Source organism: Euwallacea similis, chromosome 2 (assembly GCF_039881205.1).
Source record: "Euwallacea similis isolate ESF13 chromosome 2, ESF131.1, whole genome shotgun sequence".
NCBI classification, from domain to species: domain Eukaryota; kingdom Metazoa; phylum Arthropoda; class Insecta; order Coleoptera; family Curculionidae; genus Euwallacea; species Euwallacea similis.
Genome location: NC_089610.1, coordinates 8,610,264 through 8,630,569, shown reverse-complemented (window position 1 = coordinate 8,630,569; position 20,306 = coordinate 8,610,264). Strand labels below are relative to the sequence as shown.

Genomic DNA, 20,306 nt, shown 5'->3' with positions numbered 1-20,306 from the left:
GAACACATGCGCATCCTGCAAAAATTAACAGGTGCCGCGTTATTAGTTCATAGGTTTCCATCGTTTAGTTTTTTCGCCGGGAAACGGACAAGGGTGTAGATGAATCAGGTCAGAAGGGGTCAGTTACGGGTAATGAGGAATGGCGTAGTCTCTTGTGAGTCTGCCAACGATTTCCAGGGCGAACTCCTGAAAACCTTTCAGCCCCTATACGCTCCTCTGGGCAGGGAGCAAGATTAATTTGAATGTGGGGCGTCTACTGAGATGTCGGTGAATTCTTACAGTTATATCAGGGCGACCTTTGGTACTCAAGTTTTTCCAGAGATTTTAAGTGGCTCCTGATTAAACGCTTTTTTCCTTGGGGTCCTGGAAAACACCTCAAAGTTTAAGAGAAAAATACGGTCTCTCTCATTTCAGTATTGCGAACAAATTAAGATATCTTTGAACTGTTCCGAAAATGTCACTCTTGATTTTCTGAAGAACTGCTCGAGTCTCCGGGCGAGTTTTCAAGTCAGCAAATCTCGAAGTTTAATAGAAAAAGACACTCAAATGTTGATATTTTAGAAGAATGAAGATCTACGTTTTTCAGAACCATCTTTGATATTGCTTAAGTGTTTTTGAAGATGAAAAAAGTATCAAATTGATTTCCCGTTCTCGAGTTCTTTGGAAGAAATACACGAAATAAGGTTCCGCTTTTTCAATTCTTGGATAATTGAAAACTTAAAATTAAAAAATACTGTTTATTTTATTGAAAAATTCACAGATGAAGAAAAACATCTAAATCCTTAAAAACTACTTAAAAATCTTAAAAAAATCACAATTTAGATCAAAAGAAAGAGTTTTTTTAATCAGCTCAGAATCAAGCAATTTGACCTATAAAACACCATGGCTTCGCATTTCCACCATGAACACTAAACTTAAACGGGCCTTATCTACTTAATGTATGTATCTTCGATAACAATAGCAATCTGCCCTAATCCACTTCCAGCTTCCTGAAATTCCCGGTAATCCCGGACAACGACTCCTTTTCGGCCCCACAGGAGACTCCCTGCCTTCTTAGGGCCGAAACAGCGCCTTCTTTTTCTCGTTTCGTAAACAATCCCTCATTTACTTCCATTCTGTCATGCGACATTAAAATCGAATGTGACTGTTTCAGCTCCTTTTTCCACAATTCTGAAAAAGAATGGGAAAACTAGTAGCAATCAGAGAAAATGAGTTTTTTCAGGTAGTAATACCAATCATTTCAGCCATGGGCATGGTTCCTCCATATTCCTTGGGTAAAACGTCTTTATCCACAAATCCAGAATCAATGACTTCGTCCAGATTTGAATAGAGCCTTACCCGGCTCTTGATTTTATCAGAAATTAAAGTCATTCCCCAATCAAGGACGAACTTCATTGACGGATGAATGTGGAATCCATGGACTTCTTTGTGCCTCATAGGGAGGGTTTTCTGGAAAATAGTTTTTTTACGTTATTTTGTCGGTCGTTTACTGAAACTCCAGCTCAGCCACCTGGAAAGTAAACTTTTCCAGGCAATTCCTGCTTTTCTTCATGCTTTGCCAATCAGCACTAATTAATTGCTCGTATTTACTTATGCGGACTTCGAGATTAATGAAAATAACGGGTGATCATTAAAAAACCCAGCCGTAGGCGGTGAACTGTAAACGTAGAGCGTTGATTATGCCATGAAAATTCTGACTGACAACAGATACAAGATGAACTTATCCAAGACGTACCTCTGATATTTCAGCGCCTACTTGAGATTTTTGTTAATTATACTATACTACTTATATAATTATATACCTACCTACCATATACCTAGTATATACTATTACTTTCTATACCTACCTCTCCATTCTTAACAATACGAACAGCTTCCCTTATGGTAAACAATGTTAAATAGGCGAATCCAACTCCAGACCCATCAGCAAAATGCACGAATCCTCTAACTTGATTCTCCTCATCTTCCATCAGAGTTTCATAGACAATTCCATGGATTCTGCACATGTCTCCATTGGTGAATTTTTCCAAATCAAACACGCCTGCCAAATAGACTTTTAGAGTACAGGTGCTTTTTACAAAAAGAGGGCAAGAACCTGGTCTGGCAACTATCACTCTCCTTCCTTTGCTATCTCGTTTAGGGCACGCAAACATGTATCCAAGATTGGTCAATTCCTCCATCATGGGAATGGTAATGTCCAGGCAATTAAAGGCTACTCCGAAGCACTGGCGGAGAAGAATGTACCTTTCCAGGGCTTCTTTTGCTTGTTCCACGCTGAATTTTTTGAATCGCAGGAAACGCAGTAGGAATCTTGCGTCTGCGAAACATATTCCCAATCAATATGCCCAAAGATTCGCTCTGAATTGAGCTAGAGAATTTGCTACCAATTCGATAGAAATTAAATTAGAAAGTTCACCAGTGGCGGACTTTTGGGAGAAAAATTTTTTAAAACTGTCCACTGCAGCTAAATTTTTCAGGGAATTTCTGTTTCGCAAGATACATTTTCAACTCCTCAAAAATTCACATAAAATGATATCAAATGTCTTCGGTGATCAGAGGAAGATTCGATATTTTGAAAGTTATGCTACTTTGAATAGGTTTAAGAGATTCCTGAAATATTTTAAGATTTTCGTGCTATCTTGAGGGAATTTCTGACTCACGAGAGATTTTCTTATCTCCCCTGATCAAGGGATAATTTGGAAATCTCTCGGAGTCATGGCATTTTGAATAGTTTCTAGGAATTTCTGGAATACTTCTGTATTTCCGGAGCATTCGCAGGAAATTTCTGATCTCAGCATCAATAATGCCTACTTACCCCTTGATCCGTCACTGGCTGTAACACACCAAATAATTACATATTAATTAACGTATTACCCAATCTGCAGTTCTTGATCCTTGGATTCTGCCTGATCCATTCCCTCATAGACTCAAGGGCTGAGTCTCTGGTCCTCTCGTCCTCTCTCAGCTCAATTTTCGCAATTTCTTGTGTTTCCGGCAGCAGTGGACAAACATAAACGTCCGGCTCGGTCACCCATTGGTGTTCAGACATCTTCAAATCGATCTGCAGAAATTCACAAAGTTCAGGGACAAATTAAATCTGCAAGGCCGCTTTCACATTATAATTTAATACAGGAAAAGACGTATATGAATACTTGACTTTCCCCTTGAACTTAATTTACCGGAAGAAGAAAATCACCGGTCTACTGTTACTTAATTAATTAGCAGAGTCTCAGCGGAGCCAAAAGATACTTTGTAAAGCTTCGATACGTGCAGCACTAATACCTGTACAATTCTCAATGATCAGGCACTAAAACCGACCATCGAGGAGAATTTATCAGTGAAAGTTCGAGCAACAAAACGTAACTTGTTACATAAGCGATCACTGGGTCAGCTGTGTGTAGGTAACACTCACTGCGTTCCACTTCGGATGGTTGTTATGAGCCTTTGTGGGTTAGTGGGTATTGCCATTAAGAGTGGTTCGATTTGCACTTATTTACATGGTTGACTAATGAGTATCATGGCAGTTATATAAGAGACGATCATCATATTTTCAGGTATGTGGGAGCATTGAAAGAGAAGAATTTAAAGACCTGGTGACTAGGAAGGGTAAGCAGATAAAAGAGCACATCTTTGTCGTCAGTAAATCTTACATCAAAATCTACCAAGTTCTACATATACAGACCTCCCCGTGATTTAGAGAGAGAAAGAAGACCAAATGAGCTAAGATTTTCACAGAAAACCCTTGTTCTGGAAAGAGAGAGAAGATCATAATCTTCCCCTCTCTCAATCGTTACAAACGGTCTTTGCTAATGAGCAAGTATCTCAAAAACTCATAAAGCTGATAATTATCTTGAGTATTCAGCAAACTACATAGACTCGAGTTAAATGCACAATGCAGGAAAACCTGGTTCAATAATTGAGAGCATGCTCCTCTTTGCTGAATCATAATATAAATTGAATTCCACAAAAATTGCAAATTTCTCAAAAACTAAGACGAGTTGGATCTAAATTTGTTAATCCTGTAATACACGACAGTTTTCAGTAGATTTCAAAAACTCTAATAACACGTGAAATACAAGGTTCGCCTTTGAGAATTGATACAATTTGTATATAAAAAATTACAACTTTAATGTATTTTTGAAGTTTGCGCTTCTGTTTTGTAAAAAAAAACCTGACACTAAAAAAAAACAAATAATCAAAATAAACAATAAGCAACTTGGTCATGTAAAGGTGCGGTGACCTATTTGTTATCTACGCAGGATAAAATACTTTAGAGTTTTTTCTCATTATTTTATTAATTTTTAATATATGTATATGATGTATATCATACTTGTTCATTTTTTTCCCTACCAATCAAATAATGCAAAAATAGTTGAAAAAAATAACTTTTCAATTTAAAAATCCTAAATTTCAATAATTTTTTTTCATAAACTTTTTTTAATATTTTTTAAAATTCTTTAATTGTTTATAAAAATTTGTCATTTTTCCAGTAATTTAAGATTTATTTAATCAATTTGTGGCAAATAGTTTTGCAGATAATTAAGTTTTAGTAAAGTTTTACATACAAATGGCGAAAAAGTAATAAAAATTAAAACAAATCAAAAACAGTAGAAAATCGCTACTATGTTGTATTATGAAACTTATGTTTATTTCCGACAAAAAACTCGTTTTCATTAAAACAAAACTGCCAGAGTCGATTTAAAAAAATTAAATAAGGGTCAGTTTCCAATTTAACTATAAGACCTATCAGATTTAAAATATTTTTTGGGTAACAATTTCATATAACCCCAACACCTAATTTTGCATTAATTTTATACAATATTAGTGTCTAAATATGTAACTTCAACTAAAATTATGTATAAATTAGGTGTTGGGGTTATATGAAACTTTAACCATTTTTAGATTGTCAGATTTTTTCCACAAACAAAAATACAAACGGTTATTACCTCTCAAATCCAGGGTTGTTGGATTTATGACTTTTCTCCTCCGTCCAGTAGATTACAATTCGATTAAATCGAACAAAAATGAAGACTACATTATTTCAATAAATATATCAGGAAAGTCTATTAGGAATTCACCCTTATGATCAAAAATCGGTTAAATTTACTCATTAAATGTCACTATTTTATGTAGTAAATATTCTTGTTAATCCTAGTTTCATCTTAAAATTAGATTAATTAATTATCGAAAACAACTGACCTTAGAGCTCGAAAAGGCAGCTACACTAGATACAGCTGGCACCAACACTGAACCCTAAATTGCGCCCCAACGACCAATAAACTATCAAATACAATCTCCCACAATACACTACTTTAACCAAATCGAAATTGGTACCCAAACGAACCTCCCTCTACAAAACCCAAATTCGCATCTCACCAGCATTTCTATGTCCTTGTTCTTTTCACCGAAGAATCAGTTTCCTTACTTTGTCTAATGCGCTCCCTTCTCTATTGAAATTCAGTAGATTAAGTAAACCATCCTCTATCGGTTGTTATCTAATAATTCGGTTGTTTGATGATATTAGATTTAACACATGGTTGGGTATTGCATAGAGTTACCCAAGACAAAAAGGTGCTGGATAATTAACCAAAGAGAAAAGTAGAGAACTAATTAACAAGTAATACTAAAAGTTTGAGTAACATCTTAAATCAGAAGCGAGTGCTTCCTTTATTGCGTGATGTCACAATACGCACTAAAAAGAACTGGTCAGAAGGTACACACTTACGTAATATATGGTATGATGGTTTTAACGTAGGATAAAAATATTTTTCTCTTATTAGCACCAAAGAGGCTGTAAAGCGTCAGTTTTAATCCTTACGCTGTAAAGTAATCTTTTTACTGCGATGTAAATTAAAAAGGTTATTTTACAACCGAGATATTAAAACTACGGTAGTAAATTAACTACTTTTTCAATTTTTTTCAAATTTTCATCAGAATAATTCTTTGAAAAAAATATCGTGTCAGCAGTTTCTTCTCTCTTTATTATTACATAAACAATATCGCCTATTGAATAACGACTGAAAGGAGGTCAGTATAGTCAATACAAGATTGCTCCATACCCACAGCAAGTACCGTTCTGACTCGAATGGCCCACTAAAACCTACCAAATAGGCCAATGGATATTAGTTGTTTGTGAATTAAGCAAATAATGCATATTAGATGTATGCGTAACGTAATCTTGTTATTTTAGATTGGTATGTGGAGTTGAATAACAAGGAAGTTATATTAATTTATTTAGTATACGCTTAATTAAAAGGTTTGGACGTTATATTATTCTTTAGATTAATTTACGTTCATGTAAAAAGTTGTAATAAAAAATAATCTAATACCAATGATTGTAAAATGGTTTGTTATTGTGTACATTTTCTACATGGGTTAATATCGTTTTAAAATAGCTATAACTATTTTTATTTCAATAATTTGCTATTGATTTGGAGATTTTATGACAAATTATGATTAAATATTCTGCATTTGCCTGTTAATAAGTGAGATTTCTTATTTTTCACCTTTCTAATAAAGATAATCTCATAAGTTTGAAATCTACAATACAGCCCTACATTAATTACAGCTTTATCATCACATCTAAAACACCTATGTCAAGCCCAATTAATCGTCATACAATGCTAAACTATCTTTTATAAAACAATGAGCTTGCTTAAATAATTTCCTTCAAAATTAAATAATAAATTAATTTCCTTAGAGCACGAATCTAGGTTCAGAGTACTCTATTTTCAGTTCATCTGATGTAAACGCTTAAATAATGAGATTTGACGTTTCCAAAATGTGCCACGTTGGGGACAGGCATACGTTCCGTGCGCATACTTCGCATGTGACGTCTCCTTTTTTGACAAGAAGTCGATGGAATACTGAAACTACGATGACGACCCCAGCAACAACCCCTGTTCTTGCCCCCAAAAGAGGGATAATTAAACAGGTCAGTACCCAAAAACAATCATTCGCACTGTTTTTACCCATTGGAGAATTTCCATCGTCTCTTTCTTTTACATTCCCTCACAAACAGCCTCTTTTGAATGGTGATGTCTGTCGTGTTGGCACCATAAGGACCTGTAAATACACTCTTAAAACCCCTGTAAACTCCGAATTTTTGCCCCAATAGAGGCACCCATTTTCGGAAATTCATTAGTTAACTAAAGGTTTAACCTAAAAGTAATTTTCCTCCCTTTAAATGCAAATTAAGTTATTTTTTTAGGTTAGGATATGTAAATAGTAAACATGTGCCTCATATGTTGTCTTTCAGGTCCTCTCTGGCGATTCGGTTATTATCAAAGGGTTAACAGGGGCTCCGCCTGTAGAGAAGCAAATCGTTTTTTCTGGGATAACAGCACCCAAGTTGGCGAGACGACCAGGAGGACCTGGTGAAAGTTCGTAAGTACTCTCATTTTAATTAGTTAATACTAGCATGTAAAAGTTTTCCAAATGTGGTAGAAATTTACTTAATTTGTAATACTCATATTTTATAACTTGGTTGTAAGTTTGTAAAAACACAAACTTTAGAAAAGTTAAGAGATAAGTCATTCTGTATTTTAAGATTTTTAAAAATATCTTTAAATGAATTATTGTGAATTGATAATAGGTTACCAAATCCAATGTCTGATCTCAATTATCATTAAAGATTTGAAATTTAGAATATTAATGTGACATAATGGGACTGAACTTGTGCTAATGTGATACTTCATTTAATAATTTGCTATAAATATGCTCTCCACTCTTACCTGTAATACTTTAACTAACCTTAGAATATTTGTAAGAGTTCAATATAAATAAAATGAATAAAAATCCAACTGAAAAGCAAATAAATGTGTTACCATAATGTTTCTAATTAGGGGTGAAACTAAGGATGAGCCATGGGCCTGGGAAGCCAGAGAGTTTTTACGCAAAAAACTTGTGGGGGAAGAAATCCTCTTCACTTCAGAAAAACCTCCTAACACAAACAGAGAGTATGGAACTGTCTATTTGGGAAAAGGTAAGTTAACAATTATCTTTAAATGAATTGAATTTTTTTGAACTGGCTTGTAGATATCAACACTGCAGAGAATATCACCGATTCTCTGGTTTCTGAGGGACTTGTCACTGTCCGAAAAGAGGGTGTAAGACCAACCCCTGAATTAACTCGTTTGGGAGAGCTGGAAGAGGAAGCGAAACGCGCTGGAAAAGGGAAATGGAGCAACAGTCCCCCTTCAGAGCATGTGAGAGATGTGAAATGGAGCATTGAGAACTTGAGGACCTTTGTAGACAAGAATGAGGGTAAACGCCTTAAAGCCGTGATTGAACACGTCCGCGACGGCTCTACCGTTCGTGCCTTTTTGCTTCCTGATTTCCATTACATTACTGTAATGGTTGCTGGGATCCGTTGCAATGGGTTTAAGTTGGATGAACAGGGGAAGGCAGACCCCTCACAAAAGGTCGCTGAGGAGGCTAAATATATTGTGGAATCGTTGTTGCTGCAGCGCGAAGTCGAAATTGTCTTATACTCTGTGAACAACAGCAACAATCTTATTGGCTCCATAATCCATCCCAAGGGGAATATTGCAGAGAAGTTGGTTCGAGACGGTTTTGCCAGGTTTGTTACATTGTATAATTCCATTTCAGGCAATTAAATATTATTTTTATGTAGGTGTGTAGATTGGTCTCTCGCTCCTTTATCTTCACTTGACATCCAAAAGCTTCGATCTGCTGAAAGTCAGGCTAAAAGTGAGAAGAAACGCATCTGGAAAGATTACCAAACGAAAACACCTCAAATTACTGGGAAAGAGAAAGAATTTACTGCAACTGTGGTAGAAGTTGTGAATGGAGACGCTTTGCAGCTGAAGCTGTCGAATGGGACTGTGAAGAAGGTATTTTTGGCCAGCATTAGACCTCCAAGAGAGGCAGGAAGGGGTGCACAGGATGACGAAGGAAAACCTCTGCCAAGGCCTAAAGGTACCTAACAAAATTGTAATAGTTTTAGCTATTCATTTACATTTGTTTCTGTAAATTTAAAAAATTGTTTTTTCTAGGTTTTAGGCCGCTTTATGACATTCCCTGGATGTTTGAAGCGAGGGAATATCTAAGGAAAAAGCTCATAGGGAAGAAGGTCAATGTGGTTGTTGACTACATTCAGGAAGCAAGAGAAAGCCTACCTGAGAAGACTTGTGCTACCATTACTCTCAATGGCAAGTAAGTGTTTCTGTTTATTTTCCAATTCGACAGTTTTTTTTGTTTTATTGGCATCTCCCTAATTGGCAATTCGGCGCACTTTCTTTGTTATCTTTTTTTTCTTCTTGAATTATATTGACCTTTTTTCTTCTTCCTGCTAGAAATGTGGCAGAAGCTTTGGTCTCCAAAGGTCTAGCAACGGTGGTAAGATACAGACAAGACGACGACCAGCGCAGTTGCCGCTATGATGAATTATTAAAAGCGGAAACTAAGGCTGAAAAGTCTCAGCTCGGAGTGCACTCCAAGAAAGAAGGAGCTTCACTCAGAGTTACAGAAATCGTAGGTTTATATTTTTCATTAAAAATGGGATTTTAATTTGGGCAATTTAGGACTCTGCCCGGGCGAAATTGGAGCTGGCTTCGTTCCAAAGGGCTCAAAGAATCGACGCTATTGTTGAGTTTGTGGCGAGCGGATCCAGGTTCAGACTGTATATTCCGAGGTCGAATAGTTTGGCAACGTTTTTGTTGGGTAAGTAAAAAATTGGAAAAAGATTGATAACACCCTAATCTGTATGAAATCATTGATTTGATTAAACACAAATGCCTTTGTACACAGACTACCAACCAACTACTATAATTTTACATCAATATAACGTTTCTTTAGGTGGAATCAACTGTCCGAGAGCAACCAGGCCAGCAACCGGAAATCTTCCTGCTTCGGAAGGTGAAGAATTCGGGGACGAAGCTTTATTATTCGTTAAAGAAAGATGCCTGCAACGCGAGGTTTCAATTCAAGTGGACACTCATGACAAAGCTGGAAATTTCATTGGTTGGTTGTGGATTGATAATGTGAATTTGTCTGTAGAGCTGGTCAAGCATGGTTTCGCTTCCGTGCATTTCACCGGAGAAAAATCGTCCTATGCTTCTCAGGCATGTTTCTTATTATTTCATTATTGTCTTTGTTATTTATTGTATATTACAGCTTAAAGGCGCGGAAGACAGCGCCAAAAGTCAGAAACTGCGACGATGGAAGAACTTCGTTGAAGAGGAACCTCAGGAGAAACATGTGGAAGACGACAATAAGGTGATAATAATTGTCTTGTCTACTGTGGTTTTAGTTGCAATTCTCTTGTTATATTTCACAGCCAGTGAACAGGAAAATCAACTACGAGGAAGTAATGGTGACGGAAGTCACCAATGAGGGTACGTTCTTTGTTCAAAGAGTCGCCGAAGGCCCGAAAGCCGAGGCTTTGATCGCGAAGCTTCAACAAGAATTCGAAGCTAATCCTCCACTTCCGGGCGCCTACAATCCTAAAAGAGGAGACATCTGCGCTGCCCAGTTCAGCGTCGATAACGCCTGGTATAGGGCTAAAGTTGAAAAGGTAAAAAACACAAACATTAAAGATGAACACAAAATTAATTGACCCTTTAAAAACTAATGAACAAAATTTAAACTTTAAATTTTATTATATTCCCCTTTTATTGTGTGTTATAGGTTGCTTCAGGCAAAGCCCAAGTCCATTACATCGACTACGGAAACCGTGAGGCTCTTCCTACCACTCATTTGGCCAGTTTGCCCGCCGCCTATTCTACCGATTCCGCCTTTGCCACTGAATACTCACTACCTTATGTAGCGTTGCCGAAAGACGAAGAATTTAAGGAAATGGCTTTGAAATACTTCCGAGATGACACAAACGTAGGTCAGGTGTATTTGAACGTGGAATCCCGAGCTCTAGGAGCTCCTCCAGCTGCTTCATTGCACAAAGATCAGTCGGGAACTACTGACATTATCCGGGGACTGATCGCCGAAGGCTTATTGCTGGTAAACAACATCAAGAGTCGAAGACAGAACCACTTGGTGAGTAAAAAACGATTTTGGGAGAGATTTGGAACAGAGAAGAAAGACGAGTCGTTTACAAGTTAGGTTATGGCGGCTGAATAACAGGAATAAGCAGGAGACTGAACAATACCTCTTACCTCTTACCTGAAAGCTTTCAATGCTCCGGCAATTAAGCCATTTAAAAAATATGTGAAAGAGTGTTAGAACTAGAACGAATCTTTCCCAGATATTCAGTCAGGAAATGCAGAATCCTTAATCTTCAGATCTAACATTTTCGAATTTCTCTAAAATTTACACTAGAAACACTAGAATTTTAAATCTGCCTAAAGCGTTCTAGAAAATTACTAAAATCTGTTTCATTTTCCAGCTTGAGGATTACTTGTCAGCCCAAACAGAAGCGAAGAAGGAGCATCGCAATATTTGGGAATACGGCGACATTACCGAGGATGACGCCAAGGAATTCGGATTGGGAAACTGTAAGTTCACCCTCACATAATCCTTAATACCTTTAATTTTTCTCTCCTTTCCAGAAACATGCCTTGTATTTCCGGACCACATTTCAACAGAGCAACTTGTTTCGATAAGCAAAAATATTATTTTTTTTGTTCCCAAATAGTAATTTCCCCGTCATAGACCGGAGCTATTACGAATATCTTGAAGTTGTATCGATTTATGAAATTATGTGGACGTTAATTTTATTATTATTTTACGTAAACAAATCATTTTACTATCATATATATGTATCTCGACTGAAGGATCTAGACTATTAGAGGGTACATGCTGCGCGTACGAGTATGTTTACGATTTACCCAACTTTTTATTTATCAAACTTTATAGGTGCAAAACCGAAAAAGGAACAATTACAAGTCATAGGATACGAGTCAGAAGATGTATACATTTTTATACCGAATAGGTCCGCATATGGATATATATATTTATTTTTTTGTATGGCGGTTTGTTTGCATGGTTGGTAGGGAGAGGCTCTGTTTACAATACATATGCTGTTTACATAAGAAATAAAATGTGTTTTATTTTTAGGAAAAATAAAGATCTTGTCAATAAAGAGTTTTCGATTGATTGAACACATAACTGCATACATAAAATAAATATATCAACTTCAATCCAAGAGATTTAGTAGCATTTAAAAATTGAGGAGGGTCAACTTGCCTGTGTCTCATTCGAATGTCCCGACCGTCTTTTCCACCGGCCTCTATTACTCCCGAAAATGTCCAATTCGAAGATATACTGGGAAATATACACAAACTTGCATGCTTTGCTTGAAGCCCTTGAATGGGAGTAATTTTCCCCAAAAGGAAAAAGGTATCCATTGTATAATTTAGCTTTAAAGATCCTTACGATATGAACACTGAGAGTTTCGGGTAAGTTGGTTCCAGGGAGAACTAAAAGGTTGAGTTTTCGAAGACTTTGGAAATGATTTTTGGCTTGGTAGGTAAGAATACACTAACTATTTTGTGAGATATGAAGATAAGAATACTGCGTTGAGTTCACTTAATGAACGAAATGGGTTGTTTTTATTTAACGCATAAGACTACATAAATAAAATAAATATACTAAATTTGAAAAGAAACGTTATTAACAAAACTTCCAATAAATAGAAATCTACAAGAGTTAGGCAATCGGCTCGCGTCCCCATCATTTGAGCGCCCTAACCCACACTCCCATTGGCCACAAATATTTCCGAAAACACCCGAATCGAAACTATACTAGGGAACATGCAATGTTGTCGATCCTTCTCAAACATGTCAGTCGCCTTTTCCGATCGGTCGTCCATATTCATCAATTTCAATAGAGGGGATTAAGGGCGGCTTGAACCCATATTCCATTCTAACGCTCTTTTCATCAAAATACGCCCTAGCCGTCCTCTGTTTAATTTCGAGTGGCACCGTTTTCGGAGGCGACAACCCTATATACTGCTCATTTTTGTTTGAAGCCCCCCCTTTATAGTCATTCCCCTCAAAGGGGGGGAGATATCCATTGTTTAATTTAACGTTAGAGTGCCATGTATTATGAAGATCGTGCGGGTTTCGAGTGATTGGGGGTAAGTTGGCAACGTTGGCTCTAGGGAGAACTAGAAGATTCAGTTTTCGAAGCTTTTGCGGATAATTTTTGGCCTGGTAAGTAGGAAAATACTGAGCATTATGTGGGGCATAGGAAAGTAAACCTGCAGTCGAGGGAGTTCTGAGGAAAGTGTGGTCCAGTCCCGAGGGGTGGTAGTTTTGAACTAAGGTGCTATACTTTTGCTTGCTAAATAACCCCGGGATTTGCAGCAAATAGGCACCTGAGTTGGTAAGCGTTCGTGCTGGTCTTTGAGGTAATAAGGACACTTGTTGATGCTTCAAATTTGCTTTTACATCAGCCCCCCCAGAAGGAAAATACAACAACGTTTTCCCTAGCTCAATATTCTGGACAGCCTTCCCTTCCACGTTAGTCCCATTCTCGCCCCCATCGTACCCTAGCGGGTACTCGTACATCCCCAAATAATGAGGAATAGTCTTCTGCACCTCCACCTCCAAAGTAGCCTTCTTCTGAATTTCTATGGTCTTAGAGTCTTCAGACTGCTGCTCTTCTATATGCTGCAGCTGGACTCCTGCTGTAATCGGGGCCAGGAATTTGGAGCTTACGGGTCTAGGAGTAACTAAAATTTCGTCCCGCTGAGGCTTAGGTGCTAGTGTTGAGTCAGCTACCACGATAGGGTCGCTTAGAAGGCTTGAACAAGGGCTAATGGAAGTTGGAGTGGTCGATGAGACTATAGTAGGAGTTATATATTGATGCAGCAAATCGTGAAGAGTGCTCGTTTCTATTCCCTGATCGACAGCTGCGTTGATGTTGAGCACGTCAGCCCCGGAAACTAAGTTTTTAGTTGAATCAACCAATTTGTTTTGAAATTTGGGATTTAGTCTATTGCCAAAATTGTGGTGGTAAATAATAGCATTGTTAGGTCTTTTAAGCAATGCTGCAGTCTCTACTATGGAATTGGGGACTTCAGAGTTTTGGACTAGAGCTTGGGGCTGTGGCAAACTCTCAACATTTTGTAATTTTCCTGATGAGGGCTGGATGTAATAAAATATGGGTTGCTGCTTTGGGTCTTCGATCGTTAAGTCTCTGTTTTGCAGCTGTTGGTTCACGTCAAAGTTTATCCCTGAAGGTAAATCATCAATATTAGGAGGTTCGTTGCTTAGAAGACTAGGTATTGTGAGCCACGGCGGCAGGTGTTTCGGATAGTTTTCTTCGGTGGATGTTGGAGTCGGATCTGCATTGTTAGCTAAGTTTACGGCTTTGCCTGGATCATTTGGGCCTTCAGGAATGGATTTCTGGGTTTAGCAGGGAATAAATTAAAATGTTGTGAATCTTACAAACACTGTAGATACCTGATTATTTTTCAATTTAATGGCCTCTTCTCCTAGAACGAAGTTAGTGGATGTTTTGCTATACGGCCCCACATGTCCATATTCCACCACTGGGTGATATCCCCATTCATCTGCGAAATATTTGACCGATTGACTGGACTGAGTTCCATTTTCCACGTAATATCTAGAAAAAATTATAGTGGTTTTATAACTTTGTTCGGAAATCGTGCTTTGTAAGTACCTTCCTTGGGCATAAATCCCGTTTCTCTGCTCATCCTTTCCATGAGTGATTTTATTCTCTTCAATCCTGTATCCATACTCATATTTTGGTGGATTCTGAAAAAATTTGGATTTGTACAGATTTTCGGTGATAATAAATAGATTGGTACTACTTACAGGGTCGTATTCTTGGGGTGGAGCTACATATCCAGGGGGTTTCCTAGCGTGTGCAATAAGGAATGCTAGTAAAAAGACTAACGAGGTCTGAAAAGAACAATAACAAATTTTTAATGACTTGTTAAGTGTGAACAGATCGCATTCTAAATTTATTGTGTTTGTAAGGCTGTAGAGTTTATCGGTTCCATAGAAAGCAATTGTATGCAATTAAAATTTATGCATATAAAAATATCTGTTGTTTACAGAGAGTGAATGTTTTCATTATCTTCTATGACTGATAATTAGTTCTTCTGCTATGTAATTGATAAATCGATTCGTTGTAGTTAGAACTGGGAGCAAAAACAATGAAAGTTCGATTTTATTACTAAAAAAATGATGGTGGTAAAAGTTAAAGAGGAAATTAAAAACGATCTTTTAATTTAAATAGGAAAAAGTTTACGCGAATTTAAATTTCGTTCTAATGAGGTTTTAATTGCTGCTTATTCATTTTGCTATTACCAAGTTTGAACTAGTCGCATAGGAATCCCGAGATTTTGTACTCATTTTGCAGTTTTAAAATGTTTAAATTTTTTTTAGAGTTTCTGAAGGACTTATAAGAGACACCACTTGATTTATGAAATTTTAATTCCAGGTTTTGTCCTTTTTGTGGAAAATATCTTGTTGATCGCGTTACCAGGAGTTAAAGTGGACCTAAGCATCTAAAATTCAAAGTCTAGGTAATTTTACGTAAGAGATTTAATTTCCATTAAAGCGATAAAATAAAGGCACGTTATTAGTTGAATTCTTAGTTTCGTCGCCTAAGAGCCAATAGATCAAGGACACAGTACTTTGATTTGCTGGTCTTTAGAGCGTTGCTATAAGTTCAATTGAAAACCTTAAGATTTTTATATGTAATATGAGATTTGCATGTTAATTTAATTGTTAATGTTAATTAGAGACATGCTAAATGGATTTGAACTAAAACGTAAAGGAAAATTAGACATTGGCGTTTTGAAAAATTGATACGACTTTGATAGACAAAATATGCCACTACCTTCAATAAAGTCTAATAACTTGAAAATTATTATATAAAATTGGAAAATTGGTTGAAAACGAAAAATGATTATTCAGAAAACAGAGGCGTGTCAAACGGAATTTAATAAAAAAGTAAGGAAAAATTTAGCACTGCCTCGAAAATTTCGGGAACCTTTAATACATAATACATCTTCCATTAAAATATTTTTCTCCCGTTTTTACTTAAAAATTGTAAGCTCTATGCCTTTGTTTTTACTGAGTTAAAATGCTTATTTTCAAATAATACAGAAAACTAAATGGGTCAGTGGCGATCTAGGGATATTACCTCCATGACTATTCACCCGCAACTCTAACCGAAAATCATCACCGATAATTCAATATCCTATGACTGCTCTCCCAATTAAAAACCAATTAATCTATTAATCTTTTATTAATATATTAGTTAATTGCTATTGTGCATCAACATCTCTCATTAAACTTTTACTTTAACGTTAACAATCAGCAAATAAACTGTGACATCCCTATTCAACTTCACTCTCCATTAATAACAATGCCTACGCATTTTTGTGGGAAAAACTCCATTGTTTTATACAACGAAATTTTTAAAAATTAACACGTATCTATATATATTTTTTGTGAATAAGCTCATACTAACCTGCATCAAATAACTAAACATGATATCACAGAATCACAGTCCAAATTTGGACAATGAGCATTAAGTCGCACAGGCTCAGATCCGGACGTCCGTACGGCCGGCATTCGCGGAGTACTCTCTTTTAGAAATGTTGATCAGCATTTCATCTGGCCTGGCTGCACGATTAAGATGAGGACCCCTTTCACCTGTTCTTAGGCTTAGGGGCCCCAGCCCAGGCATTGGAGGGACAATTTCGGTAGAGATATAGATAAGAACTAGGTAAAATTTGGCTGTGCGAAAGCCTATGGGAACAGTTTTCATCTATCAATTAATTGTTTATGGTTCATCAATGTTTTTGTTGACATCTATCAGTGCGATGAACCAACTGAATCAGGTGGCCAAATTAATAATTCAAGGCAAGGAGATTTTGTTTTACGAGGTTACGACAAGGTCACAGCAAATAAAAAAGTAGTATTTCAGATCAAGCCTTAACTTGAAGAAGAAAGCTTCAATAGAACCAAAACGTATGTATAATAATTGAACTGGAACAGTTTTGACTCTCCCTTAAAAGAGAACTGCATTTGGCCACCTTCGTATGTACCCCGTTCCTCTTTAAGAAAATCGACACAAATTGTAGTTAATAAATCATATTGTATAATACTCATAAAACTGGTATTTAAGTATCGGAAATTCAAACCCAACCCAGTAAAAAACCTATTTTTCACAAAATTAGAAATTATTAAGCAGGAAGTTGCGTTAACTGAAATTCCACGTGCGTTGGTTTTTAAACTCTCTTAATTGGTGTTTTTTTTTTTATGTAACTCGATACTATTTAAATTTGATTTAAGTTTGTACCACTATTTGGAACGTGAAACTACTGCGCCCTTTCCCTATAATGAAGCAAATAATAATAATATGCATTCAAGGTGCATTCTTCAGCTGAATATGGTCAGATCACGATTCCAACCCGAACGAAAGTAAACATAGTAGGTCGGCACGTAATAATAAAAGTGAAAATAATGATAAATTAAAAACCAGTTTCAGCAGTATTTGCCTACTGAAAGCAGATTATTATATTTCTGCCACGGGACAATCCCCTGTGAGCCATTAATTGACCAACGCCAATTCGTTTTTTATTATTCAGTTTGATTCATAGTCTCAAGAGGAATTTGTATAATTCCAAACCGAGTATCAATTTTGGCAATTTCCGGAAGAAAACGAACTCTCAAACATAATGGCAATGTTTCCTAAATTTTGGACATATATCAATTCGACAAGGTGAAAACTGTGCTCATTTAGGTTGGCGATAGTTCGAAATAAAACCAAAACCAAATTTAGGTCGTATAGGTGGTTTCTCATTGTGTTCATTCAGGCATATCAGACACAATCAAATACCGCAAAACCACAAATTTCCATGGCGAAAAGAGATCATCTTCGGCTTCCTCTGGAACTAGAATGTTTGATTTATATATTTTTCGAGGGTAAAAACAAATATAGAAGAGTGAAAGTTGGGCTATTTGAGGCTTCATAAAGCAGCCCTAGGTTACAGCTGTTTCGCTCTTGAGAGCTGTAATAATGTGTGTTACAACGAGCAATGTCAGATAACACCTTATAAGAGCCATCATCATTGCGATTTTTCTTCTTTTATGTGTCTTTGTCGGAATGAGAATTATTTCTTTTAATTGATTTTTCGATAAATTCTCTTTCTCATTAACAGTAACAATACCCATGTTTTCATTCACTCTCTATGTTAACACAGCATTGTTACCATTCATTCTTCAACATGATTTCTTATTACATTCACAAGTATGCACTGAAATATTACATAGGTAGAACTTAAATCGTATTTCATTTTGAACAGGCAATCTTGATCTGTTATTTCGTTATAATATGTTAAGGCGTGGTAGTCGTAATTATCATACTGAGATCAGTAGTCGGAAAGATCGAACTAGACCATTCTGATCATTATAAAAAGTAAAAGTTACACTTCCGACATGGTGAGAGAAAATAGGTTTGTGTTTGGTACGTGTACATATGTATACATATTTTTCGAAGTATAATTATTTGTGACAAGTCCTCATATTATGTCGTTTTAGCTTTTAAGAAATTTTTGGAACAGAGAGGAGTGGATCTATTATTTGCAGAGGCAGATTTAATTTTAAAAAAACTTTTTCTCGTAATTTTTACTTCGGTCTAAAGGGCAATTAAGTACAGTTTAGAAACACAATTATAGAAGTGTTGTCTAAACCTTCATTAGTTCTTTGTAAAAATTGCCGAAGTATCTGCTAATCTAGAAATCAGGTATTACGGCGATAGGTTTTTATTTCGAAATAATGCACAATTTGGTCACGACTTTTTTTTGCTAGATTTTCTATTGAAAAAGCCCTATTCGAATTACTGATATTCCTTACCGGGTTTTTATTTTTTATATATATTATATCATATAAAAAACTATATTTTTCTTTTTTTAGTAGATATAAGTTGTTTTTCTTGATATAATGGTGAAGGATTTTTTTCTACTGATGGTAAATTAATCATATACCATGAGAATTCTTTCTAACTAAATAAGTGATTTCAATTGCATGTAATATTCAAATAATTTATTCTGTCTTATCGCATTAACATTAAAAAATAACAAAATTAAACATCATAATAAATCTTAACTCATACTAATTCTTCTGTTCATTAACTTGCTTGACTGACTTCTCCGTTTGCTCCACCGGAATGCTTTTATGCTCAACCATCTTCACCTCCTCTGCAGGTATAATAATAGACAATATCCCGTCTGAAGACAGCTTAGACTCAATCCTCCCTACATCATACCCCTTAGGCACCAGATACCTTCTCACAAAATGCCTGGAAATGTACCCATGCTCATCCTGCTTCTCCTCATGTTTCCCTTCAATCGTAAGCACACTATCTTCAGTAAGTCTCACTGAAAGTTCTTCAGATTTGAATTGCTGCACATCCAAATTAGCCTGGAACTTCTCCTTGTCCACAACTAACGTAGAGCCAGCATCATTGGAAGAATTTCTGGATCGCCATCTTCTGAGATATCCAGCAGGAGTCCTGCTAAGTTCTTTCCTATTGGGGTTCACTGGGGGTCGGAGGTCTTCTTGGTCTAATCCATTGCCGAAGTGCTGGTCCAGGAGTCTTGAAGAGGTGGCTAGTACTGGGCAGACGGGTTGGTCTATGAAGAATGGCAGGAAGAACTCCATTTTGGTGGTTTCGGTTGCTTGAAATTTGTTTTTAAATTGGTTGCTTTGAAAGTGAATTCAAATCTGCCGGTGCTGATACAGAAATTGGTTTTTATAGCGAGTGCACATACGTGCTAGAAAATTCTGTAGTAATTCTCGAACATGTCGATTCATTGTGGTTCAGTTAAATGATTTGATAACCAGTCATATTATTAAAAGAGTGATTAGTGATATTAAGGCGAGTTTTAGTCTTTCCATTATTCGTTCGTTTTCCTCAGACTCTCTAATCCTGGGACACATGATATGTATAGTGTACATATATATATGTATATAAGAAAATTTCTAGGTATTTCTCTTTCAAGCCGATTCTATAGAAATTTCCGTTTTAAAAACGCAACATTCCATGCACAGTTGTCGCTTTTGTTACCGTTTCTTGACCTGCCTCATCTAGACTCTCCATTTCTCGATTGTTCTAGGCGGGGAAGTCTAGTCGAGAATAGTGAATAGACGCGTTCCAGTATTCCAATAACACTTCATTTTGGTCCGGTTATATAGGGTGAGTCATAATGGAACTGACACAGCAGGTACGTGTAGGGGACCTCAAAATATGACAATTTGTTGAATATTTTTTTCTACAGTTGATAGTTGGGGAGATATTGGCCTCCGAAGTTGACTTGTAAATCTCTAGAACACGACATATTT

At 36.5% G+C, this 20,306-nt stretch overlaps 4 protein-coding genes across 7 annotated transcripts in view; 1 reads left to right on the top strand and 3 right to left on the bottom strand.

Annotated features, from left to right (window-relative positions):
* Window positions 1–855: 855 nt before the first annotated feature.
* The window catches only part of LOC136416646 (retinaldehyde-binding protein 1-like), a 47,603-nt gene continuing 28,152 nt past the window's right edge, over window positions 856–20,306 (bottom strand). Inside the window, exons 2-7 of one of the 3 annotated variants that reach the window (XM_066401936.1) lie at window positions 5,200–5,254; window positions 2,875–3,061; window positions 2,096–2,317; window positions 1,848–2,041; window positions 1,233–1,449; window positions 856–1,170 (exon numbers count right to left, since the gene is read on the bottom strand). In XM_066401936.1, the coding sequence (XP_066258033.1) occupies window positions 971–1,170; window positions 1,233–1,449; window positions 1,848–2,041; window positions 2,096–2,317; window positions 2,875–3,049 (1,008 nt within the window). In that variant the 5' untranslated portion in view covers window positions 3,050–3,061; window positions 5,200–5,254 and the 3' untranslated portion in view covers window positions 856–970. Of the gene's footprint in view, window positions 1,171–1,232; window positions 1,450–1,847; window positions 2,042–2,095; window positions 2,318–2,874; window positions 3,098–3,152; window positions 3,411–5,199; window positions 5,255–20,306 lie in introns of those variants that run through there. The other 2 variants (XM_066401921.1, XM_066401927.1) reach the window with 2 other exon arrangements.
* Tudor-SN (Staphylococcal nuclease domain-containing protein 1) lies at window positions 6,785–12,006 on the top strand. 2 transcript variants are annotated; one of them, XM_066401860.1, is made up of 14 exons: window positions 6,785–6,934; window positions 7,259–7,386; window positions 7,845–7,984; window positions 8,053–8,581; window positions 8,636–8,940; window positions 9,018–9,177; window positions 9,318–9,495; window positions 9,546–9,684; window positions 9,820–10,085; window positions 10,138–10,239; window positions 10,301–10,537; window positions 10,651–11,013; window positions 11,363–11,471; window positions 11,526–12,006. In XM_066401860.1, coding segments are annotated over exons 1-14 (2,715 nt in total). In that variant the 5' UTR covers window positions 6,785–6,877; the 3' UTR covers window positions 11,528–12,006. The 2 variants fall into 2 exon arrangements, with proteins under 2 accessions (XP_066257957.1, XP_066257953.1); XM_066401856.1 differs by having other exon boundaries at window positions 8,038–8,581.
* Window positions 12,530–16,577, bottom strand: LOC136419296 (uncharacterized). Its single transcript, XM_066405516.1, has 5 exons — window positions 16,429–16,577; window positions 14,760–14,846; window positions 14,605–14,699; window positions 14,385–14,547; window positions 12,530–14,327 (listed from the first exon to the last, which is right to left on the bottom strand). The coding sequence occupies exons 1-5, from the start codon at window positions 16,447–16,449 to the stop codon at window positions 12,759–12,761; spliced, it is 1,935 nt and encodes a 644-aa protein (XP_066261613.1). The 5' UTR covers window positions 16,450–16,577; the 3' UTR covers window positions 12,530–12,758.
* LOC136418061 (protein lethal(2)essential for life-like) lies at window positions 18,993–19,671 on the bottom strand. The gene has a single exon (XM_066403981.1). It carries the CDS (start codon window positions 19,623–19,625, stop codon window positions 19,077–19,079), a length of 549 nt encoding a protein of 182 aa, XP_066260078.1. The 5' UTR covers window positions 19,626–19,671; the 3' UTR covers window positions 18,993–19,076.

Coding starts and splice junctions, on each gene's coding strand:
- LOC136419296 (XM_066405516.1), bottom strand. CDS start 16,449: ATGTTTAGTTATTTGATGCAG. Junction 14,847..16,428: donor TGTTTAGTTATTTGATGCAG/GTTAGTATGAGC, acceptor TGTTCTTTTCAG/ACCTCGTTAGTCTTTTTACT. Junction 14,548..14,604: donor GGGATTTATGCCCAAGGAAG/GTACTTACAAAG, acceptor AATTTTTTCTAG/ATATTACGTGGAAAATGGAA.
- Tudor-SN (XM_066401856.1), top strand. CDS start 6,878: ATGACGACCCCAGCAACAACCCCTGTTCTTGCCCCCAAAAGAGGGATA. Junction 8,582..8,635: donor GTTCGAGACGGTTTTGCCAG/GTTTGTTACATT, acceptor ATTTTTATGTAG/GTGTGTAGATTGGTCTCTCG. Junction 10,086..10,137: donor AATCGTCCTATGCTTCTCAG/GCATGTTTCTTA, acceptor TGTATATTACAG/CTTAAAGGCGCGGAAGACAG.
- LOC136418061 (XM_066403981.1), bottom strand. CDS start 19,625: ATGGAGTTCTTCCTGCCATTCTTCATAGACCAACCCGTCTGCCCAGTA.